At 44.1% G+C, this 24,158-nt stretch overlaps 1 protein-coding gene across 1 annotated transcript in view; it reads right to left on the bottom strand.

The window, feature by feature from the left end:
* Positions 1-21,831, bottom strand: part of RIPOR2 (RHO family interacting cell polarization regulator 2) — a 218,556-nt gene extending 196,725 nt beyond the window's left edge. Inside the window, exon 1 of the mRNA XM_058667368.1 lies at positions 21,670-21,831. Within this exon, the coding sequence (XP_058523351.1) occupies positions 21,670-21,745 (76 nt within the window). The 5' untranslated portion in view covers positions 21,746-21,831. The remainder of the gene's footprint in view (positions 1-21,669) is intronic.
* Between the last annotated feature and the right edge of the window lie 2,327 nt (positions 21,832-24,158).

The raw sequence follows: 24,158 nt of genomic DNA, 5'->3' as shown, positions 1-24,158 counted from the left end.
ATGATGTTCAAAAATAAGTATTGTGATGAATTGTACTAAACTCAGGTGTGTTGAAATTTGGGGGGGGTAACGACTTATTATTGGTGGACTAAAAAACCAAAATGTCTCCTTTTGTGTTAGAAAAAAAAGTTGGGAAAGAAGGTACACTTTCCCCTTAACCAAAACCTCTCTATCTGAAGGAGTCAAAATGGAACTGAGATGTGCTCTATTTTCCATCCTAGGATTTGCTCACTGCAGTTAACCGTGTTTTTCCAAAAGCAAATGTCCTGAGTGCTCTCCAGTGAGTCAACCCGATATGACTGCTCCATTCTTCGTGTGATAACAGCATCGTCAAAGTAAGACGCACATCTACATCGTTGGACTCAGCGCGTCTCCTCCTACCAGTTCCTGATTCGGATAATCTCTCAGGTCTCACTACAAAGTCTGGTTGTCGTGTCCTGAAGTCTGAGGACCTCAGGCTCATTTGTGAACCCTTGAGTCCCTATTTCTCTCTCTTAGAACCAAAGCAGTAGGTACTCGATATCCAAAAATCAGACAGTCCTAATGAACCAGAAGAGATTAAAATTTGCAAATAATATACTGGTAGCACAATTCTTGTTTATTTTTATATGCTTAATTTTTTATTTGAAAGGCAGATTTACAGAGAGAGAAAGAGAGACAGAAAGATCTTTTGTCTGCTGGTTTATTGCGCAAATGACCGCAACAGCTGGAGATGAGCCAATACGAAGTCAGGAGCCAGGAATTTCTTCCAAGACCCCCTTATAAGTGCAGGGTCCCAAGCACTTGCACCATTCTCTACTGCTTTCCCAGGCTACAAGCAGGGAGATGGATGGGAAGTGGAGTAGTCAGGACATAAACCAATGCCCATATAGGATCCCGGTACTTGCAAGAGGAGTTGAGCCACCGTGCTGGGTCCCAGCAGCACAACTTTAACATGCTGATTTGAGTCCATATCTTGGGACTGTGTGGCTATCCTGTAAACTCCTTGGGGACAGGGAACCTATAGGGAAAAGGCACAAACCTTCAGTGACAGAGAAGCAGTGAGGGGGCCAAGAAGAGGGATCTCAAGGAGGGTGGAGATTGCAGAAACTAAGGTTGTGCCCAATATAGTAAGGCTATGGGTGCCAACCCTTGGCTTAGGGAGTTGTCTAGAGCATGACTTGACTGAGATCCACCTTATTACATGAAAAAGTCCCAAATTTCTTAAATCTCCAAATCAAACCATTGGGAACTTGATTGTAGGAGAGAACCAAATGCTTACTTGCTAAAAATATTCTATAACTATGTAGAAATAAACTCATAAACTTGGCAAGATTAGATGCCGCTCTTTTGATATATAATTTACATGGAGCAAAATTCACCCTTTGGATATAACTCTATAGGTTTTGTTGAATACAGACTGTAGTGTGACCACCAGCATACTCAAGATACAGAAGGAGGGTGCTGTAACATGGAGTGGTTACCTCATGTTCTTGTAGTAGGTGCTCTACCTAGCCTAGCCCTTGGCAGCAATGTTTTTTTTTTTCTCTGTCCTTAGAATTTTGTGTCTTCCAGAAAATCTTATCACGGGCTTATACAGGGCACAACCTTGTAACCGTTTGTGTCTGACTTCTTTCAAGCCAAGCAGAATGCGCTTGAGAATAAGCCATGTGGCTGCCTGCATCAGTGTAATATATTCCTTTTCATTGCTGAGTGGCACCTTATTGCATGGTTCATTTAACCAGTCACAACCAAAGGATGGTAGAAGGCTTGGGCTGGTGGCTCAACCCCACCCTTCACCAGGATCTCATATGGGTGCTGGTTCATGTTCCAACTGTTCTACTTGCGATTCAACTCCCTGCTTGTGGCCTGGGAAAGCAGCAGAGGATGGCTCAAAGCTTTGGGAGGCCTGGAAGAAGACCCTAGCTCCTGGATTTGGATTGGCTCAGCTCCAGTTGTCGCATCCATTTGGGGAGTGAACCAGTGGATGGAAACTCTCTTCTGTTTCTCCTTCTCTCTATCAATCTGCCATTCTCTGTCAATTTTGCAATAAAAATAAATTTAAAAAATATTTTTTAAAAAGGACAATAGATACCTTTTTAACATAATACAATTAGTACTATATCTTCAGCTAATGGAAGTAATACTTTTAAGTCTTAGGCTATTCGTTTACTAGTTATGAAAAATAGCTGAACAGAGAATAGAGTGCAAACACAGAATGTGTTCATTCTATAACACTTTCAGAGAAAGTGTTGGCTAAAGGTCTCCAGTTGTATGGTTTTCTGGAAATAGCCTGGCCCCAGATGGACAAGTGGCCAGAAAGAGGATGAGAGCGCTGCATGCTGTCTCCCCTCCCAGGGGCCTCATGGTGCCAAAGGAGCACCTGACTCAGCCAAGGCTGATGCCATTTCTAGGTCCATGGGGCCTGTCTTCAGCTTCCTGTCTGTGTCTGCTTTACTCCATAGATGCCGTCCTCACCACATTGTCCTTTGAAGACTCAGAAAGTTGTTTTCTATAATTCTGGTTTCTCTGGAACCAAATTCACAACTTGACAGAATATAGCTGACAGTTGTTAGACAGTGATCAGACAACTGTGGTCACATCCAGTTAGGTGACCAATTCACCCAGAACAGAGAGAAGAAGAGCTGAGAAAGAGAAGGATCCCAAAGCAGGCAGTGGGATGCTAGAGGTGAGATGTGGAGGTGGCTGAATCTCCTAGCCTGGGAGGGTAGCCTTCATGCCCACCCTCTACTCTCACCCCTTGCTAAGCCGACACAAGCACTTGTGTTCCCATGGCCAGAAAGGGGGTTCTAAAAATCTCATTAGAATTTAGTCAAGGGGGACAAAAGTAACTTAAAAGCTAACTTAGCTTTAGGGTTCTTCCAGATACATTCAGATAAATCCTATGGCAGAACTTGGAGGTCAGAATTTGGATTTACGAGGGATCTGTATTGTACACCAGGGATCTAGAGCCCAGAAGCTGGGGCGGCAGTGACTCTCAGGATAAACAAGACTGTTTTAAGATCTGAGATGTAAAAGTCACAAGAACAAGCACGGAAATACCTAGTCAGTCCTCACAGGCTCCCCAGCAACAGTCATGCCTTAAAAGATGGCAGAGTAGGAAGATCTTGGGAATTGAAACTGGATTTCTGGGAAGCAAGAGTATATTTTTAAAGATACTTTCAGAATGTAACTGACACAAATAAAAATGAAATGCTGGAAGAAACTCATGCAAATGAAAGAAAATACACACAGGGCTTTTCAGAAGTTATTTCCAGTGCTGTGATGAAAATGTATATCTCAACGTGGCTTTGGAGACCTTGTGTTTGGACGTCAAGAGCAATCGTTTCCCTCTCTTGGTTCTCTGGTGAGTAATTGTCCAGGAGGAGTAGGTTGGGCTTTCTCGGAGCCTCAGATCGGAGCTGTAGGAGACTGCATGTGGCTGGAGCTGGTGAATGTGATCCATTGATGAGGCTCCTCGTGACTCCAAGCAATGTTTTGTTTGTGCTTCAATCATGGATTTTGAAGCGAAACCTTAAGCATATGCAGCAACAAAAGAAACCAATGAACTTGCAAGGGATTAAAAGTTACAGAGATGGTAGACTTTTCTGAGTCATATGTGAATCATTTTTTGAAAGTACTGTACCCAGCAATACAGTCTTAAGAATGAATGCTATTTACAGGTAAAACTAAAGAGTGAGCAGAAACATTAAAAGTTCCACAAAAGGTTTCCTATTTTTCAGAGCTGCATGACCAATCAGGGTTATTGTGTGCAGAAGAGGAGGAAATTGCTCTCATTTATTGTGTTTGGCAGGGTGCTTTTATTAGACATTTATAAAGGGGCACATTTTGCCACATGTATAATACAGAGCCAAGTCTTATTATCTGAGATCCCACTAAGTCAGATTTATGACAATTAACTTATAGATGGACTACAATTTATATTCGCTAAACAGTTGAAGAGTAAAAAACTAAAAAGATTAATTAAAACTGAAGAGTATACTGAAAAGATTAATGTTTTTAAAAATATATAATTTATTTATTAAAAAGAGAGACAGACTAAAAGAGATTTTCCGTTGCTGGTATACTCCCCAAATGGCCACAAAGGCTGAGGCTGGTCAAGGCCGAAGTTAGGAGCCTAGAGCTCCACCTCCAGGATTACTCTGGATTCAAGAGGCCAAGCACTTGGGCCAACTTCCACTACTTTCCCAGTCATGTTAGTAGAGAGTTAGATTTGAAAGTGGAACAGGCTAAATTGAAACTGGTGTTCCAAAATGGGATGCTGGCATTATGTAATGGCACCACAATGCCAGGTCCCCAAAGATTAACATTTTAAAGTATTTTGGAGCTCAGTGCGCAAAGAAATAAAAAGTGCAGGGACTTCTAGAAAGCAATGCTTTGTTACTCTGAGTTTACTGTATATTCTTTTTTTCTGTATAGCTTTAACTTTGCATAGTTTCAGAATATGAAATGTCCCATGCATTCTTTGAATGAGTGGCCATTCACTGCAAGGTGGAAATTCCAGTGGTTATAAAGGAAAGATCATGGCCATTTCAAAGAGAGTTAATACAAGGAAATATTGGGGTGTGGAGTTGCTTAAAGGTAGTTGGAAAATGATAACAAGCTGAAGGCCTGGATTAGAAGTAGAAAGCCTCATGTGCTTGGGGTAGAAGAGGCAAGCCTGTGTGTCTTGCTTCTCAGCCCCTAGGCTGCTTGTGACTGCTGTATCGGCTTTTCCTCCCTGTGGTGGAATATTGAAGACAAGCTATCTCGAAGGGAAGGAAGCCTCTTCCAGCTCATCGCTGTAGTGGTTGACGGTGTGCGATGGGGCAGGCCCCAGAGTTTTGGTGCCAGATGAGACTGGAGAATGACAGAGTGCGTGCAGAGGAAGGCTCATGTGATGACCCAGGAAGCAGAGTGAGAGCTAGGCCTGACCAGAGCTTTTACAACCAATGCTCACACCTTCTGAGGGCACACCCCCTGTAACCTAAGGACCTTCCACTAGGTCATCACTTGAACACCTTCAATGGATCCAGTCTACATCCTCTTAGGACCATCAGCCTGTGACTCAGGCCCCTGACACAAGGAAAACCATGACAGAGTTCTTGGCTTCTGGCTTATTCCCGACCCATTTATGATATGGCTACTGGGGCTCATTGGGAAGTGAACCAGTGTAGGGAAGATCTCTTTTCTCTCTGTCTCTCCTTCTCTGTTACTCTGCCTTTCAAATAAATATAATACTTTAAAAAATATAAATCCTATATGAGTTTGGGAGACAAATCATGTTTGAACTATCACATTTTACCCTTGGGTTGCTAAAACAAATGTTTTTCTCACTTTCAGCATATAATATTTCTATTGTCAATAGATCCAAAGGCTTGCCTGAGTCGAGCATTAATTCAAAAGTCCAAAGTCTCACCTAAAACTGAAGGAGACTTCAACTATGAGATTATAAAACTCCATGTTGTATTCTCCCAAAACACAAGGACAGTTCTGGTTATGGGGTAAAAATTTCCATCTCTGAAGTGAGAGACAAGGGAATAGAGAGCATTCATTGGACCAATGTAAAACTAAAACCCAGCTGACAAACACTGAATCCTAAGGCTTCATGTCCAGTGTGCTGGACACATGGGAGCAGGCCAAGCATGTGGTTAGTCCCACTTCTTATGGTTTTGCTGGCTGTAACCCATAATTCCCACAGGTTGGAACCTCATTTGCACAGCTCTCCTAGGCATCGCCCCAGAAGGGACTTGGCAATAACTCCACTCCACTGTTTCTGCTTGGCAGTATCCTAGCAGGGGATCTCTGCAGTGACTGTACCTGGGATTTCGTGTTACCTAAGGTTTCTCTCTGGGTTTCCCTGTTACCTAAGAAATCTAAGTGGAGGCTTCCATGCCTTTGAGGCTTTGCTGGTCTCTGCTCCCTTGGCTAATCTCTGAGGATATACACTGATGTCTGTGACACACTGACACACTGTAGGCCATTTTCTTTAGTGGGTGGCTAATGGTGCTGCTATTTCTGTGTCTCTGGGTCTACTATTGTGGCTTCAGTTCTGTAGTTTTGCTAGGCATTGTCCCATCAGGAACTCCATGCAGGGGTTCCAACTTTGCAAAACAATTATGCTTGACCCCCTAGGCTATCTTTTGTCATCTCTCTGTGAGCAGCCATGACCTTGTAACTCCTGAATTCTGAGTGTCTGCATAACTGGTATCTTGTGAATGGAGGCAAAGATTGGCAGCTGCATGTCCTTCTAAGACTTCTGCAGGATTGCAACACTTTGCTGGCAATTCAGTATCCAGAGCTGGCCTCAGAAATTCACAAAACAATATGAGCCAGTGGTGGGAAGGACTGCTAAGTTTCTGAAACGCCTTCATTTCTTCCAGTGCCTTGCCTGTTAGCACATGGGCCCTGTCTGCCTGCTCTAATGTATTTAGCAAGTAGTTTTTCCTCTGTACTCTAACTTTGATTTTTTTCTCCCTTCCTTCTCTGGGCAGGCTGTACATATTTTATGTTTTTCTGCTCTTGTTTCCTTTTGCTGCAGCTCTCACTGTGAACTTACTAATAGCAGTCAATTACCCTTATATTGCAGCCTGCATATTTTGCTTCACCAAACACAAAGTCCACACTCTAGAAGTTCACTCTTCAACAAAACATGGTTTCAATAAAGTCAGTATCACAGGATGGCCTTTAGTACAAATCCCAAGGGGATTGCTCATGTCTGTCAACATGACCTTGACCATCCACATTTACATCAGCATCCTGCCCTCCCGAACCTTTCTCTGAGTACGCCCTGACACTCTTAGAGCTGCTCTCTCTAAGCTCTCACCACCCTTTGTACAAACTGCTTCCAAAGGCTCCTGCATATCTTTTGCTATAGTTTACAGCAACCACCCTGCTTCTTAGGACTGGTTTTATGCTTTAGAATTTTGGCCATTATAATGAAATAACCCTGGAGGAAGGTTAATTTCAGCCCATGACTTTGTGAATTTGTGTTGTAAGATCAGGTTGCCTCCATGGGTTCCGATGTCTGGTCTAGTGATGGTGAGAGATGGCAGTGCAGGGCCCATGCTGAGGGAGGACCACATGGCAAGCCATGAACAGAGACAGGAAACAGACTCGTCTTCTATGTCTACATGGTTGCTCCTTACATTCCATTTTGGGGGCTCCATGCTGACAATCAAGACCTTCCTCATCACTATTCAAAGGTCTCAGTCTCTATCATTAATCTATTAGCCATTAACTTTAACCCACTGAACATTAACATAAGACTTTGGGGACCAAGTCTGTAACTCATGGACTGCTGATGGGTGGCACCCAGACTAATATCCAATCCACAGCAGCCTCTGGGAAGCATGTTAACTTCTGTCTGCTATATCATTGGCTCCACAAGCCCTGACACAGCAAGGCCAAAAGATTCCTTTTGGCAAATGGCATTTTCTGGGATCTCCAAGTCTCCTTGAGTAGGTTTCAAACAAACACAAAAGAGATAAGCCCTTTAAGAACTCCCAGACGCATTCTATTTTTAAAATAATTTTAAAAAAGGATTTGGTTGGTTCTACTCAGTTGACAAAATATTTCCACATGTATTATATTATTTAATGCCAACAGCCATTGTTAAGGATTGATTGTGCCTCGTTTTGTTGAATCCCACAGAACCCGACACTTGTGAGTGGCCAAGCTAGCTGAGGTCCCATGTGGGAGTAGCGTGAGGGAGAACTAAAACACATCCTCAAAGTCATGGAGGAAATTCTCAGTGGAAGGTCAGGACCCAGGACAGAGATGTGCTGAACAGGGTTTCTACTTGTCCAGGCATGGAGCCAGAGGTAAAGTGGTTCTAGTTCTACTTCTGCCATACTGAGATCACCAGCCTCATTGTGACCAGGCTACATGTGGCAGACTTGGGCATACAGTAGGCATCTTTTGCAAAATTGAGAGTGGCCCAGAAACAGAACAGTAAACTTTCTTCGGGACTAGGGAGAGGAGCTTTCTCTGGTCCTTACATAGTTCCAACTTTGGATCCCCACCCTCTCTTGCAATGACCATCAGGGTCACTCCAGAGCCTGCCCCAAACATACACACACACACACACACACACACACACACACACAAATAGATAGGCAGAGAACAATAAGGAAAGCTTCAAACCAGACAGGAAAAGGTCAGCATGGACTCACATATACCTTACTAGGTAGGACACAAATATTAATTACTCCTCACTAAGGTATTGAAGATTTCTCTGCACACCCCTCCTAAAACTGTTCTGCACCTCAATTGTTGACATATGCCTTGTTAGAGTTATAACCCAGTTTAGATTATCCTAAAATCTTCCAAGTACAGAAAAATTATGCTTCAACACTATAAATTGCTAAATACTAAAATGAAAATAGACATGAGACAGCTGAATAGTACCCTATAGCCATTTTAAGGTGTATAGAAGCCAGTTCTGTGTATAAACTAAAATTGAAATGTCAATGAAGTAGTTACAGGATGTGGTTAAAAACTTGCATTTTTAAAAACATATTGATTACTCAATACCATGTCAATTAATTCCATAATGCTGTAAATTGTCATGATGTTATGTTGTAGCTTTAAATTGATCGGGATGATACTCTGCCAGCTCTGCCTTCAGACCAGAGATGGTCTCCCCAAGAAACTGTTGAATTTACCTGGACAATAAGATGCTGGACTCTATGCTTGGTATATTCTTGCAATGAAAGAATCTTGACTGAATTTGAAATGTAATACAGCAACAAGGTGGAGGTATCCACCATGGGGGGAGGGTTTGGGGAGGGGTTGGGGGATCCCCAGAGCCTATGAAACTGTGTCTCATAATGCAATGTAATTAATATATATTAAATATATTATCATATATAAATATATATTTTAAATATATATTTAATATATGTATTAAATATATAATATATTATCATATATCAATATATATTTTAAATATATTTATTTTTTAAAAGATCAAAGCAAAGTTCAAAGGTCATAATAATTTCTGAAATGTGTAGTGGCTGAAGGTATAGTAATTGGGCCAAAAACATAAATAAAACTGTGTTGGAGTTGGCATTTAAAAAAAAATTGAGTGGCCTTGGGGGATTAGTTGTAGTAGAATGACCCTACTCAAGGGTAGGTCCTACATCTTAGGGTCTTGGAGATCCCTGCCTCTCCTTCCAATGTCCCATCCAAACCTTTGTAATAGCCGGGAAAACACGAGGTCAGAAGAAACTGAACAAGAGGAAAGAGGCACTGGATTAGAAGGATCTTCCAGAGGGGTTGATGTGGTGGCATAGTAAGTTAAACCATCACCTGTGACACCAGCATCCCTTATGAGTGCTACTTTGAGTTCAGCTGCTGTAGGTCTGACCCAGGTCCCAGATAATGTGTCTGGGAAGTCACCAGAAGATGGCTCAAGTGCTTGGACCCTTGTCATCCACATGAGAGATCTGGATGGAGTTCTAGGCTCCTGATTTCAGCCTGACCCAGCTCAAATGACCCTGTAGGGGAGTGAAACAGCCTATGGAAAAATTCTCTCCCTCTCTCTCTCTGTAACTCTGCTTTTCAAACAAAGAAAACTTTAATTTTTTTTTTAACAAAAGAAGAATCACCTAGCAGACATAGCCTGGAAACCAAGAAGGGTGGAAAAGGGGCAGAGGCAAAGGCTCTGGGTTCAAGGGTGCACTGTTCCAGATTTCTTTCTGTGTGGTCCCTAACACCCACATCTTACACAGAGAAGACTACAGGGACTTAGGGAAGACCTTCAGCAAGGATTTTAACAGCTGGGCTGAGTGTTCCTGTACAAAGTCTCAGACAACTGAATGGTTAACACAGCACAGAAGACATGGCTCCAAGTGGACATCACATACCTCCTGATGGCTGTCAGATGTTGCCACTGCTGGAGTCCATCCTGAGGGACTCCCAGGCTGTGTTCATCTGAGCTGTGCCCAGATTTTGAGACACGGGGAGGCAGCAGAAGTGGTTAGCACAGGAGCCCAGAGAATTGCCAGATGGAGAGTCAGCTGATGTGAACACGAGCCCTGGTTCAGGCAGGGACTTGTATAAATTAACTTTGAATCTTGACTCTGTGCTTCCTTTGCTGACTGTGTGACCTTTAATGAGTCCTTGAATGCCCCTGTGCCTCAGTGTTCTCACCTGTAAAATGGACAGGATTATCATCCTCCCAGAACTGGACTAAGGATTAAGCAAAATATATATAAATACCATCTGGCCCAAGTGCCATTCCTGGCAAATGACAGAAGTCCCTACGGAAAAATAATATAGATTTTCCCAATATTTCAGGGTCATTGTGAGACTACAATGAGATAATGTATGTGAAATCACCTCCTGCCAACTGAATGTAAAGATCTAATTAATAATCATTTTCAGATTGATGTGTTAGCACCCTCCAGCTGGTCTACATAATGAAAGCAAGTAAAGGCAAGAGTTGGTTTTATGTGGGAAGAGGCAAGGAGAGGCCCTGAGAAGGAGGCTCTTACTGGGGCTGAGGGTAGACACCATTGATTAATGCAGCCAGAAGCTGCAGAGCACTGGGGACCTTAACCTCAAGGAGGCAAAGGAAACTAAAAACAAATTTCTAGACTGGGCTAGGCTTTGTTTTTGCAGAAGCAAAGGGATTTAGTGTTCATGGCACAGCAAGCAGTATGAGCTCCATGCTCATCTTGGCTCCTCTTGCACCCAAATGTGTGACATAGAAGAACTGTCATTGCTGTGCCCAACACAGGAAAGAATCCCAGTTTAGGACCCCTGACCCCCCCACACACTTATTATCTAGCCTGTCTTTGACATAGAAAGGTGGTATTTCTTTTTATTTTTACATTTTATTATTATTATCATTTTATGATACAATTCCATAAGCTCCTGGCATTTCCCTTATCCCCTCCCCCAATCCCCCCCCACCTAGTTCCTCTATATCATTACTAAAATATAGTTCTTCATACTTAGTCATATGTCCATCATTGCGGGCATTGACCATGGCAGAGAGTCCAGCATCTTATTGTCAGGATATAGTGAACAGTTTCATTGTAAGTCCATCTTTGTCTGGAAGTAGAAATGCATACTACATTGTATCCTCACATCTGGATGTTAGTCGCCATTTCACAGCTAATGTACGTCCCCTTAAATGAAAAATCATAATACAAAATCAACAATAGAAAGATAGAAATTTATAATGCCATGAAATTAAATGACATTTTACTAGATATGATAATCTCCATTACACAGCTACTATACATCCCCTTAAATGAAAAGCTACAAAGCAAAATCGACAACAGGGAGAAAAAAGAAATTAACAACACCACAAAGTTAAATAACATGCTACTAAATGATTAACGTGTAGCTGAAGAAATGAAAATCAAGAACCTTCTTGAAGAAAATAATGCTACTGCATGATCTACAAGTCATTGAATGATTTAATCAGTAGAAAGTGTTTTGAAGAGATGAAACTAACAGAAAACAACAAAACCCATGCAATATAGTTTCTGCTGATTTTTGTTGGTGAAGTCTGTCTCTTCTAGACAATAAATAGACGGGTTTTGTTTTCTAATCCAGTCTACTAATCTATGAGGTTTGATTAAGCTTAAGCCATTTACATTCAGAGTTTAATATGTGTGGATGGTACTTTGGTCCTGTCATTTTAGAAATGGGTTGTTCATTGGTTTAGTCTTCTGTTGTCATTTTACTGGGATGTTCTTCCCATTTGCCTTTGGTTTTGTTTGGTGCTATTCCTCTTCTCTGTCAAGAAAACATCTTGAAGTATCATTTGTAGGGCAGGTTTTTAGCTTTTCTTTACTGTGGAAGAATTTTATTTCATTTTCAAACACAAAAAAAAAAAACTTTGCTGGGTATGTTATCCTAGCCAACAATTTTTTTCTTTTAGAATCTGGAATATGTCACTCCATTCTCTTCTTGCCTGTAGAGTTTCCTGTGAGAGATCTCCTGTGAGTTTAACTGGCATTCCTTTATATGTCAATTGATTTTTTTCACATGCACATTTAAGGATCTTTTCCTTATGTTCAATTGAAGAGAGCTTGATTATCATATGTCGTGGTGAAGATCGCTTTTGATCAAGCCTGTTGGGAGATCTGTGCCTCTCCTGGATCTTGTTTCCCAATTCTTTCTCCAGATTAGGGAAATTTTCCTTGATTATTTCATTAAATACATTTGCAAACTCAGCTTCTCTTTCTGCACCTTCTGGGACTCCCATAACTCTTATATTTGGCCTTTTAATAGTGTCTTTCAATTCTTGAATACTTTTTTTGGCCTGATCCAGCTCTGCTTCCAACTTTTTGTGTGCTTCCCCCTGATGACAGGAAATACCTTCCAATTCTGAGATTCTGTCTTCTGCTTGCTTCATTCTGTTTTGGAGACTGTCCATTGTACTTTTAACTTGCTCTACTGTGTTCTTAATTTCTGATGTATCAGCCTTCATTTGCTTTATTGCTTCCTTAAATTCTTTGAACTCTTGCATGTGCTTCTCATTGTTGGTCAGAAGCTTTAAAGTGAGTCTTAGGAATTCTGTGTGCCCCATTTTCTCGTTGTCTTCCTCAGTTAGCTCTGAGGTTGGCATAGGGTTTTGCTCCTTTGCAGGAGAGTTTTCGGTAATATTCATTGTGCCTTTGTCTCTTCTTTTGCTCTTGGTCATTGCACTTCTGGTTAGCAGAGTCTTCTCCTTGGGGTAGGTTTCTAAGCTGTGTCTCTCACAGGTCTACAATGCGATTTTACTTATTGCAGTTGGAACACAACACTTTGCTTGTAGCCACTTGTTCCACTCCCTCCAGCGAGTTCCAGGTCTGGGTTCTTATGTCAGACTTCCACCGTGGTTTCCACAGTCCCAGCTCCTGGCTCACACTCTCCACCTCCTGTATTACTGTGCTGAGGCTGCACTGTTGTCTCTGCAACCTTTCTCCCACTTCTGGTTGGAGCAGGTCCCAGGATGAGGGAGACACCAGATGTCCTATATAGTTAGGTTGTTGGTAGCGCTGATCTTGTCAGAACCTGTTGGATGTTAGGTCTGGGTGCCACACGGGCCTATTTTGACCCGTATTATGCCATAGTTGGTATTATTTTCCTGCAGGACCAGTGTAATCCATGGACCTCGGTGAGTTCTCACGAGCTCAGCACATGCACAGTTCACTGTTGTCCCCTGCAGTCCTAAAGCTATTGCCACAGTGTACAAAATGGCACCTGACGTGCTCCTACTAGAGTTCTTGATCTGCTGGCAGTCAGGTCTGAGGACTACCCAGACTTGTCTTGGGTGGTACTGTAGAATGCCACGTTGTTGCAGTTCACTGAGTCAGAAATGAGTTCACCCCCAGCTCAGCGTATGCTCAGTCCTTTCCCTTGCCTTTGGCTCCTTACGGAAAATGGCACCCAATTCGGTTCTAGGTGGGCTGACTGGGCTGTGAAATCCACCCTGTTCTCGCACTGCCCGCCTGGGATCTGCTGCTCTGTCTCTGCTCCCGGTCAAATCAAACGGACCAGCAGGATGGACAGTTCTTTGGATTTACCTCCCAAGCTCCCAGTGAAAGTCCTTTTCTACCTGGTTGCTGGTGGAGTTCCGGCTGCTGGTGGAGTTCAGATCGCCATTAGCTGAATGCCACTGGAGTATCAGTCACTGCATCACCACACTGTTGTGCCTGCTGCTTTCCTGTGTCTGTCAGTCTCCAGGTACCCCTCTGCTGTTGTTCTGTCCTTTCCTGTTTCCTGGAATATGTCCTCTCTACTTCATCCTGATTAAATGTTTCTCTGTCCGTTTAAACATGTCCTTACCCTATTCTGCCATCTTGATTCTCCGAAAGGTGGTATTTCTTTATCATGGGATTGAACAAATCCACCTACTGCTTTGAAGAAAAAGACTATGTCTTTTTTCCCAAAGATGTTTGTGTTCAAGCACCTGGGAGAAGAGTGTGCAGACAAAAGTGATCTGTGCAGGAGGATGGGGAATTGGCTCCCAGTGCTTAGCATGTTTGCACTAAGAGTGTGAGTGCTGATTGGTGTCCCACAAAGGGTCAGGTGCAAATCCAGGACACAAGTCCCAGACTTTGAACCAGGGCCCTCACAACACCCACCTCATCTTCTGGGAGGCTGCCATAGAGCAAAGATGAAGAAAGAAATGTGGAACTTAAGCCTAAAGGTTTTGTTTCTCACCAGAAACACACACACACACACACACACACACACACACAACTTGATCTCACTTGCTGGATTCTTTTTTTTTTTTTTTAAGATTTATTTATTTTATTACAAAGTCAGATATACAGAGAGGAGGAGAGACAGAGAGAAAGATCCTCCGTCCGATGACTCACCCCCAAGTGAGCCGCAACGGGCTGGTGCTGCGCCGATCAGAAGCCGGGAACCTGGAACCTCTTCCGGGTCTCCCACACGGGTGCAGGGCCCCAATGCCCTGGGCCGCCCTCAACTGCCTTCCCAGGCCACAAGCAGGGAGCTGGATGGGAAGTGGAGCTGCCGGGATCAGAACCGGCGCCCATATGGGATGCCGGGGCACTCAAGGTGAGGACTTTAGCCGCTAGACCACGCCACCGGGCCCACTTGCTGGATTCTAATAATGTAATAATGTTTGGCCTTCCCAGTGAAGTAAAAAAAAAAAAGTAAAGCAACTTGATTTCCTTAAGAAATCCAGATGTGATTCCACTCTTTTTCCTGTGCGCAAAATGTTATTGCACTACATGCAAAAACCAGAATTCAATTTGAGGCTGGAAAGAAAAAGTGGAGTAGAAGAATTGGGCAACCAAAAGTCCCTCGAGGGAAGCAGGACTTCTGGGTCCCTGCAGGCTGTGTCTTCCTCACCAGGGTCAGGTCATCCCCTCTATGGGACTCCTCTTTCCTGCCGAACGTTCTATTTTGGCCCTTTGCTCCTGCTCCCCTGGATCAGTCTGGCTGCAGCGCTCATGTGGGAGAAACAATCTCTACATGTGTACAGGTTCTGCAACTAGTGGTTACTGTAGCAAAATTGAATGTATTTTTCCCAAATATTTCCCGCCATGATTCCCTGGCTCAGTGGAATCCAAGAGAGGTTTAGAGTCCCTGAGTTAGCTGGTGCCTCCCCTGAGAAAAGCCCAGAGCCATGAACAGGATAGGGACACCCCAGACATCTCCATTTTTCCCTATGCTTTTCGCTGGCTTGAGATCTTACTGCTTATAACGAATTACAACCCATTGAAATCCATGCAAGAATAGGATACTACTCAGCAATGAGGAGAAACAAATGTGCCTGGAACATGTGAATCTTCTATATTAAGTGAAAGAAATCAGACTCAAAAGGCTACATAGCATGTGGTTCTGCTTATGAGACATATTCAAGAACAGGAAAAACCATAGGGGCAGAAAACAGATCCCTGGTTGAGAAGGGCTGGGAAGACAGACTGTCCACGAGGCAGTGTGAGGGAGTATTTGGCACGATGCTTCTCTTGGATCTTCATGGAGCTGTGGTGGCAACTTTGTCAAGACCCAAAGTACTGCACTTAAAGCAAATTATGCTCCAGGCCTCAACTTGTCTTTAAAAAATTTAAAAATCAACACCAAAGATTCAATGACATTCACTGAAGTTCTTGTAACAAAGTGTACGTTATGTTTTCCACTTTCTTGGAAAGTATTTAAAAATAAGCTTTACTGGAGCTGGCCTTGTGGCAAAGCAGCTGAAGCCATTATTTGTGATGCTGCTATCCGCTGTGGGAGTCAGTTCACATCTGGCTACTCCATATCCCTGCTAGTAGCCTGGGATAAGAAACACAAGATGGGCCAAGTTTTGGGGTCTCTGCCACTCATGTGGGAGACCTGGATGAAGGTCCCTGATCCTGGTTTTGGCCTCACTAAGGGCTGGCTATTGAGGCCATGTGGAAGTGAAACAGCAGATGGAACATCTTCCTCTTTTACCTTCTTCCTCTGTAACTCTGACTTTTAAAATTCACAAACTCATAAATAAATTTTTAAATAAAAATAAAATGTATTGATGGAAGAGGAATACATATATGGTAGGCATGTAATGAAGTGAGTATGGTAAAATATTGGTAGAATAGTGGTAGCTACATGAATAGTCAATACATAGTTCTTTCAACTTTTCTGTATGTGCAATTGTTAATAATAAAATATGGGAAAACCTTTAAAAGATAAATTTGATGCATCTCCTTAATCATTTGTGCCACTGTGGAGGCTGGGAACATCCAGCCAACAGCCTACAGAAGGCCTACAGAATCACTTGGTCTGGCCTTGTCAAGGTAACTGCAGGTGAGACTTGAATTCAATGAATCAATAGCAGGCTAATAATTAAGCTGATAATTTTGCATGGCCTGTGAATGATGTCATAAATATCCAAATGAACATTGGCAGAAAAAATATTCTACACTCCTAATAGACAATTTCTTGAAACCATACCAAAAAAATAAATGTGTTTATGGTCCTAATAAGTGCGCAGAATATTCTGTTTGTCTTTGAAGCTCTTCCAACAGGTGGCAGCTCCTCCCTAGGTCTGGGGGGGCGGGCTCTTGGGGTTCTCAGTGGACAGACATACCTGCATGTACTTATTGTCCTCCCATTGATGCTGAATTAGCAAATACATACATCACGGATTTTTTTTTTCCACTTGCTTTTAAATAGAGGCATCAAATTGAGACTGTTTGTAAGCAACAGGTTTTGGGCACCAAACATTCAAGGAATCAGCAAATGTCTGAGATCCCATTTCTCTTGATCCTACTTGGCTCTTTCTGCAGGTTAGAGCCATGGGTGCCTCTTTCCATTCCATTCTAAATGAAGGTGTGCCCCTGTGGGAGACTAGGAAGAGGCTCCTGACACCTAGCTTTGGATCAGCTCAACTCTAGCCACTATGGCCATCTGGAGAGACAGGCAGCAGATTGAAGACCACTCTGTCTCTCCTTCTCACTCTGTAAAAATCTGCCTTTTAAATAAAAATAAATACATATTTTTTAAACAAATTCAGTCTGAAGATATGTATTGCTAATTACTGGTGCAGGATTGTGATCTGGCAGGCTATGCCATTGCCTGTGGTGGTGCATCCCCTATTACAGCATCAATTCAGGTCCAAGCAGCTCTGTTTCCAGCCCAGCTACCTACTAGTGCACTGGAAAAGCAGCAGAAGATTGCTCAAGGCTTACAGCCCCTGTTACCCACAGGGGAGACCCAGAAGGAATTTCAGTCTGAATTCAGACTGGCCCAGCACCAGCTGTTGAGACTATTTTTGGAGCGAATCTGCAGATAGAAGATCTCTTTTACTCTGTCTCTCCCATTCTCTCTGTAACTCTTTCAAAGAAATAAAAATTATAACATTGGTATTTACTGACACAAAAGGAACTTGAGTCATGTTATCACATGAAACAAGCAAGTTGTAGAATATAGTATGAGTCTGACCCTGGGGGGAAAATAATACATGTAGCAGAATTTAGAAAAAGAAATGGAAGTATTTTGCTGCATTAATGTGGTGAGAATTGGGAATCCTAGATGACTTCGTTATGTGTTTCTGTATTGTTTTATTTTTATACAACAAAGACATGCATGCTTTGTATCAGATCAAAACAAAATCAACAGACTTACTTTTTCACACTACCGCCCAAGTTCACAGTTTTGACAAGGAGACTGTGTTATAATTAACATATTTCTATGCAGTGAAACAATTCCTTAGATCTCAATATTTCAGAGGAAAAAACTGGCACTCCTTCAGTGGCTTCAACTGAGGTTTCCAGTCTTTAACACTGTCGTTACCCTTTGCTTAATACACTCAGTGAACACTTCTGAGACAATTCAATACTCCAGCAATTTTCTACTGCCAACAAGAGACTGAGTGGTCCTTCCAATGATTAATTTTCAGCCTTTTCCAGTATCCCTGGAAGTCCACAACTAACCTGAGGACAAAAGAAGTCTGCTCTGACTAAGCTCAGTCCTCTGAGCCCCTGGCTTGTCTCTTTTTTCTTTTTGTTCACTATTTGCTGCTTCTTTCTCCCCTCCCTTGCTCCCTCCACACCCTTTCTTTTGTCCACCCTTGGCTGGGGAAAGCTAAAATATCTGTGTAGATCGATGTTCATACAAAGAGAGGCCTTTCTTGACCAACAGAACGTTCTTGAATTATTCAAAGTATCTCCCTTTCTCAAGTTTCCCATCTTTTTCCCCCCTGTGTGACATTATATGTTGGAACTGGACATTTGGCAATGATATCCATGGATACAATCATTTAGGCAGGAAGGAGGAGGGTAAAGCTTGTAGAAGCAATTATTTTAAAAATGAGAAAATAGGTAAATAGGTAATGCCACATTAGAAGGTATTTAAATAATTCTTTTGCCGCTATAAATCCTACAGTCACATTCTCAATAGTTGGCACATCTCTGAACCAGACTATGTAAACTGAAAACTCAGTAAACCAGACCCTGAAGAGAAACCCAGGCCCTGGGGGGGTCAGGCTTCCTGCTGCCTGGGCTGACAGCAAATAAACAAATGCAGCAGGTGGCTAGACAAGGAACCGAGGAAAATATGTGACCTACAAAATATGGAGAATGTTCTAAATAGCTTCTTCATTTCTCTACATTGTGTGACCTCTCACCGACCTCCTCCCAAATCTTTAAGCTTGTGGCTTTAAAGGAAATAGAACCTGACAGTGCAATTGCAGGTGTGGGTGAGCACGGTGCTCTGCCCTGGGTCTGGTCCTTGCACAGCAAGACACTTGCTTCTAGTGGTGACTTTGAATCACAAGAACAGAGAGATGCTAGCTAGCAGGTTGTGAAATGCAGCCACCAGGCTAGCTGCGTTCTGACCTTAGGGTGCCTGTATCACAATGAACCTAAAAACACAACCACAGGATTCCTCACGCTGGGAAAGATCCTGGTGGGGAGAGAACCAGGGAGGAACAGGTGTTGCAGAGGCCAAGAACACGCTGTGGTCTTGCCAGACAACAGGAGAGCTGGAGGGAAAGCTGATAGCCTTCTGGCCTGCTGTGTAAGTTGATGCTGTGTGCCTCAGCAGGCAGGGCCATCTGCAGAGTGGGTGGCCTGGGTGGAGCTGCCTGCTGTGAGAGGTTTGTTCACTCCCCCACCCAGCCCCTCTGCCTTTCTGGGGTCTACCCAGTTCCAGCCCTTGGTTTCAGCTCTGTGCCTGAAGAGAGATTTGTAGAAGGGACCTGAAGACTCTAAGAATAAGACATCTCCTGCCCTGTCCCCTACAAGTGGGATAAGGAATATCTGTTGCATACAGATAGAAAACCACACTCACACCCCAGCCACAGTGCATGGCTTCTGCTTGGCTTGGTGTCTTTCTTACTAGGTCACAGGGAAGCATTCCATCAGAATGAGGGCTGCCACAGCCAAACCAGTCAGTGCAGCCCCACTGACCCACAGCCACTCTTTGAGACAACAGTATCCCCCTAACCTCAAATGCATGTGAGTTTTGTCACCACTGTCTTCTCAGCAGGACTGAGGGAATCCTGTCCAAATATTCCTTCAGTTGGGTCCATGGAAGGTGCCACTTATGATCTCTTCCATCCAAGTTCTCTGAGATGCTCACCTTTTTAAGGAAGCCCACCTGTAAGCTCCATGCAGGCACTGCCACCTGGTTGCACTAACTTGCATCATGCTCAGCCTAGTGATCCACACTTGGGACAATCATCCCCTATTTTCCTGGTCCACAGAGTGACTACACGAGAGTAAGTATATGCTATATCAGACAACAAACTTGTGTTGATTTTCTGTGAAGCAATAGCAATTCTAATTGATTAGAAACAGCATCCTAGGGCACTCCATTGGAAAGGATTATGAGCCTGGGTCTGCATTCCTTGAGAGAGGAGAGGGCTGTGATTGATTAGCAATATCTTCCTGGGCATGGAAACAGAGAGTCAGAGCAAATGTACCTTCTGTTGCCATTCAGGGTCCTTTTGCATATCAAGGAAGAAACAGCTTGTCAGCTTATTTTTCTCAATGGCAGAATAACCCCAAAGCAATAAAGCTCAAATCCCCAAATCGGAGAAGATGCTGTCCCATGAGAAAAACCTCAAGAGATGACAGGAAAAGTCACAACATTAGATTTCATTGGCAACAGCCATCCTGGCAAGTTCGACATTTTCTCTGCTCTTGTTTCCAGAACTCAAACACAGCAGGGCTCTTGACTATCCTGGAGGAATGCAGAATTTGCGCGTTTCTCAGACACGTATGCATAAGAGGGGAGGTCCAGCCTGCTTACTATCATCCACTGGTGTGTCATCAGTTCCTAGACAAGCCAGGCTGCCATCCCAGCCCAGTCCCCAGCTGTCTGTCTCCTAATTCACATCAAATCTTTGGAGTCAAGCAGATTTTACCTACCAATTCCTGCTTTCAGCATGTGGCCAGACTGCTCCCTCACATAGGTGGACCCAGACGCCACTGTTCGTGAGAGGCATGTCTCAAAGCAGAGGTGGGGTCACAGTGGTTTCTGGGAGACCCAGGATGAGGCCCCAGGAAAGCTGGCGTCTGAACTCAGGTCAAGTACCAGAAGGAAAGGATCCAGAAGGTGGGGGCTCTAAGAACATGGCCAAGGGATCCTTTATTCTGTCACAGAAAAATGAATGTATTCCTTGAATGGGAGGTATCATTTGGAACTCAACTAGCCTGGTGAGGTTCCTAAACCAGTAAGTTGTGACAGGATTAGCGCCTGTGTGCTTAAGCCACTCATTCATTTTAATTTAGCTCTTGGCATCAGCAACACTGAACGCACAAGAAAGTCTCCCCACATATTCCTAGTCCTCTAACAGAACACCACCTGGAGTGTTGGGACTGGTAGCCCACAGCTGCCACACTCGGCATCAAAACTCAGTGTTGGTGCCAACAGGATTCATAATTTACATTCACTGCCGCAGTTCAACGAGAGCGCTTCCATTTAGACATTAGTGCCGTTTGGAAAGTGGGGGAATCTGGTGGAGCACATTCCCATGCTTCCTGGAGACCACCTGAGGATGCTGAACGGGATGTGCCCCCATGGCATTTCCCAGTGCCTACACACGCTGCTTTCCCTGTGGCCTCTTCCATCTCAGGCTGAATGGCCAGTTTCAGCTGATTCGCTGTGGTTCTGGTCATGCTGCTGTCTCCCTCACGACAGAGATCAGATGAAAGTGAACTGCTCCTTATCCCAAAAACTCGGCCTGCCTCTGCTCGGTGGCTTGGCCAGGCCTGGCCGCTCCTGGAGTGTGATCAGCGGAGACCTGAGCCACCGATGGGAGCCATGCTCACTTCACACTAGTTGGTGGTTTGGGATATACTGGGGCTACTTTCTCTTTGTCAGATTACTTACTCCAACACCTGAGTGTCCCTTCTGGTTAGAGCATCTGCCAAATCCAGGGGAAGCTTAGTATGAATTTGATCATTTTAGAAACATACAAGGGTCTGTCACTGATCCTTGGATTTCACCCCATTCATCAGAAGCTGCCTTTTCACCACTGTAATACACAAAAATCCCAATCCTCCTTCGTGAATATCTGTATTTTCCCCTCTAGAGAACTCTAGAGGCCCTCTCTCACTACTTGGAACAAAGCCGAGCTCCTTACCCCTAACAGGAAAGGCTGGTGGGGATGCACTAGCCCATGGGCAGGACAAGGGGAGCCGCAGCAGGCCATTTGCAGGGGGAGGAGCTGCAAGTGCTGGGGGAGAAAGTGGCCAAGAAAGGCGCTGGGGAGTGGGGACTCACGGTTGAGCTGCCGCCTCCGGATCCTGTCCCTCCATGGCCTGTTTCTGATCCAGTGCAGTCGAGAAGGAAGCACCATGGCGCCCGAGCAGCGACCTAAGCCCTTCTCATGGCGGGGTCACAGGAGGGGCTCCGCGCAGCAACCCCGGAAGTCAGGCCCAGTCGCACACATGAAAGAAAAAAAAAAAAAAAAAAAAAAGAAAGAAAAAAAAGCTCTCTTCCCTTTTTTTTTCTTTTGCTTTTTCTTTCTTTTTTTTTTTTATCGGAGGTTTCCGTTGACTTCTTTTATCTTATAGTTCGCCCTTTCTCTCCTTCCTTTTGCTCCTGACCGCCCAAAAGCAGCTGTGTGCTGGACTGCCCAGCTTCCCGTGGCCTCTTGTGCCATGTTTTATGCATGAAGAAGATGAGGCGGCGGCTTATTCGAGCAGAGGCTATCACCAGGATCCTGAGCTCTGTACTGGCTCAAAGCAGCCACCAATGGCTGGACGCGGGCAGGTGAACCTGTCTACAGGTGGTGTGGTGGCCAGCAGATGGTGTCAGGCTGCTGGAGTCCAAATCAGGGCAGTGCCCTCACCTTATAGAATAGATGATTTCTTTATCGCTGGTCCCCAGCACCTAGAATAGTGCCTGGTATTTGGCAAGTGAGCAGCAAACTCTTGCTAAATGAACAAGTAACTCCCTCAGGGATAGCTGACAGGTGGGGCTTCAGTGCTGGTACAGGTGCTGGGGCTTAAGGTGCCCTTTGCACCCGGCACTTCAAGTATGTTTATTTGCACCTCATCCTCCATCCTCTTCTCTCCATCTGAGCTCATCTTTGGCTCTCACCCACCTGTTCAGGCTTCCAAGTTTCAGTTTCCTGTGAAGCTTTCCACAAGCCATGGAGATGGGGGTGGCCTCCCTGTAGCCAAGGTACTTGTGCGCACCTGGGCTCTCGTGTGCCTCTGGCCCATGCCCGAGTGGCCCGGGTTTGTTAAGGCTTTTGTTCACCCGCCAGTCCGCTTCAACATGTATGCCTGAGTAGTAGAGGCAAGGACTGCCCATTCTTCCTGTGCTGTGAAGTACAGTGGTTACTTGGTGCTGTTAAGGGACAGCATAGGGCAATTTTAGTCCCCCAACTCCATCAGTCCCTCCTCAAAACTCCCCACATAAATACACACTCTACCCAAGTATATTACATTGTTAAAACACAGCTTCAATATGCTAAAGCCACCTCCAAGCCCTGCTGTGCTACAGCAGCTTATCCAGACAGCCTACAGCTGTCCCTGGGATTTGACAGCTTACTCCATTCAAATCCAATCAATGTTAGATTGCTCCCGAGAACAGTTTATGAATAATCAAGGCCTCGGGAATAGTCTCTTACCCTGAGATTAGAACTGGAAAAACTCACCTCCAAATAACCACACTGAATCCAAATGAATCCATAAGCTTACCGAAGGCAGCAACTCAGTTTTATCTTGGTCTTTTATGGAGCTACTGGCTGAGACCACAACGCTGTATCTGGTTTTCTTTATCTTAAAAGGAGAATACCCTACAGGGCTCACAGGCTTCAAGATGAAATGAGACCAGTTAACTCTGTAGGAATTGTTGGAGTATCAGATTGGCTTCAGGGACTCTGCCTCTTCTTCCAACCAGCACTAGACTGGGCTTTACAGAGGGTGTTTTCCAGAGCTGGAATACCGAAGCCCAAACTCGTAACAGTAACTTCATGATCTTACCATCCCTGAGCCTTAGTTTCTTTTCTTCATCTATAAAATGTGGATATGAGGGGCCAGAATTGTGGCGTAGAAGATTAAACCTCCATCTGTAGCACTAACATCCCATATGGGCACCAGTTTGAGTCCCAGCTGTTTCACTTCCCATCCAGCTACCTTCTAATGGTCTAAGAAAACAGTGAGAATGGCCCAAGGCCTTGGCCCAATACACCTACGAATGAGACCTGGAAGAAGCTCTTGGCTCCTGGCTTCAGACTAGCTCAGTTCTGCCCATTACGGCCATTTGGGGAATAACCAGTGGGGAAGATCTTTCTCTCTGTGTGCCTTCTTTTCTCTGTGTATGTAACTTTGATTTTGAAGCAAAAATAAATAATTCTTCTTTTATTTTTTTAAAGATATATTTATTTTATTACAGTCAGATATACAGAGAGGAGGAGAGACAGAGAGGAAGATCTTCCATCCGATGATTCACCCCCAAGTGAGCCGCAACGGACCAGTGCTGAGCTGATCAGAAGCCGGGAACCTGGAACCTCTTCTGGGTCTCCCACATGGTTGCAGGGTCCCAAAGCACTGGGCCATCCTGGACTGCTTTCCTAGACCACAAGCAGGGAGCTGGATGGAAAGTGGAGCTGCCGGGATTAGAACCGGCGCCCATATGGGATCCCGGGACATTGAAGGCGAGGACTTTAGCCGCTAGGCCACGCCGCCGGGCCCCAAATAATTCTTCTTTTAAAAACTGAATAAGAACACTGCCTTAGAGTTGTGCTGGTGGCTTCATGA

Source organism: Ochotona princeps, chromosome 1 (assembly GCF_030435755.1).
Source record: "Ochotona princeps isolate mOchPri1 chromosome 1, mOchPri1.hap1, whole genome shotgun sequence".
Lineage (NCBI taxonomy): Eukaryota > Metazoa > Chordata > Mammalia > Lagomorpha > Ochotonidae > Ochotona > Ochotona princeps.
This window is presented reverse-complemented; position numbering and strand designations above follow the sequence as displayed.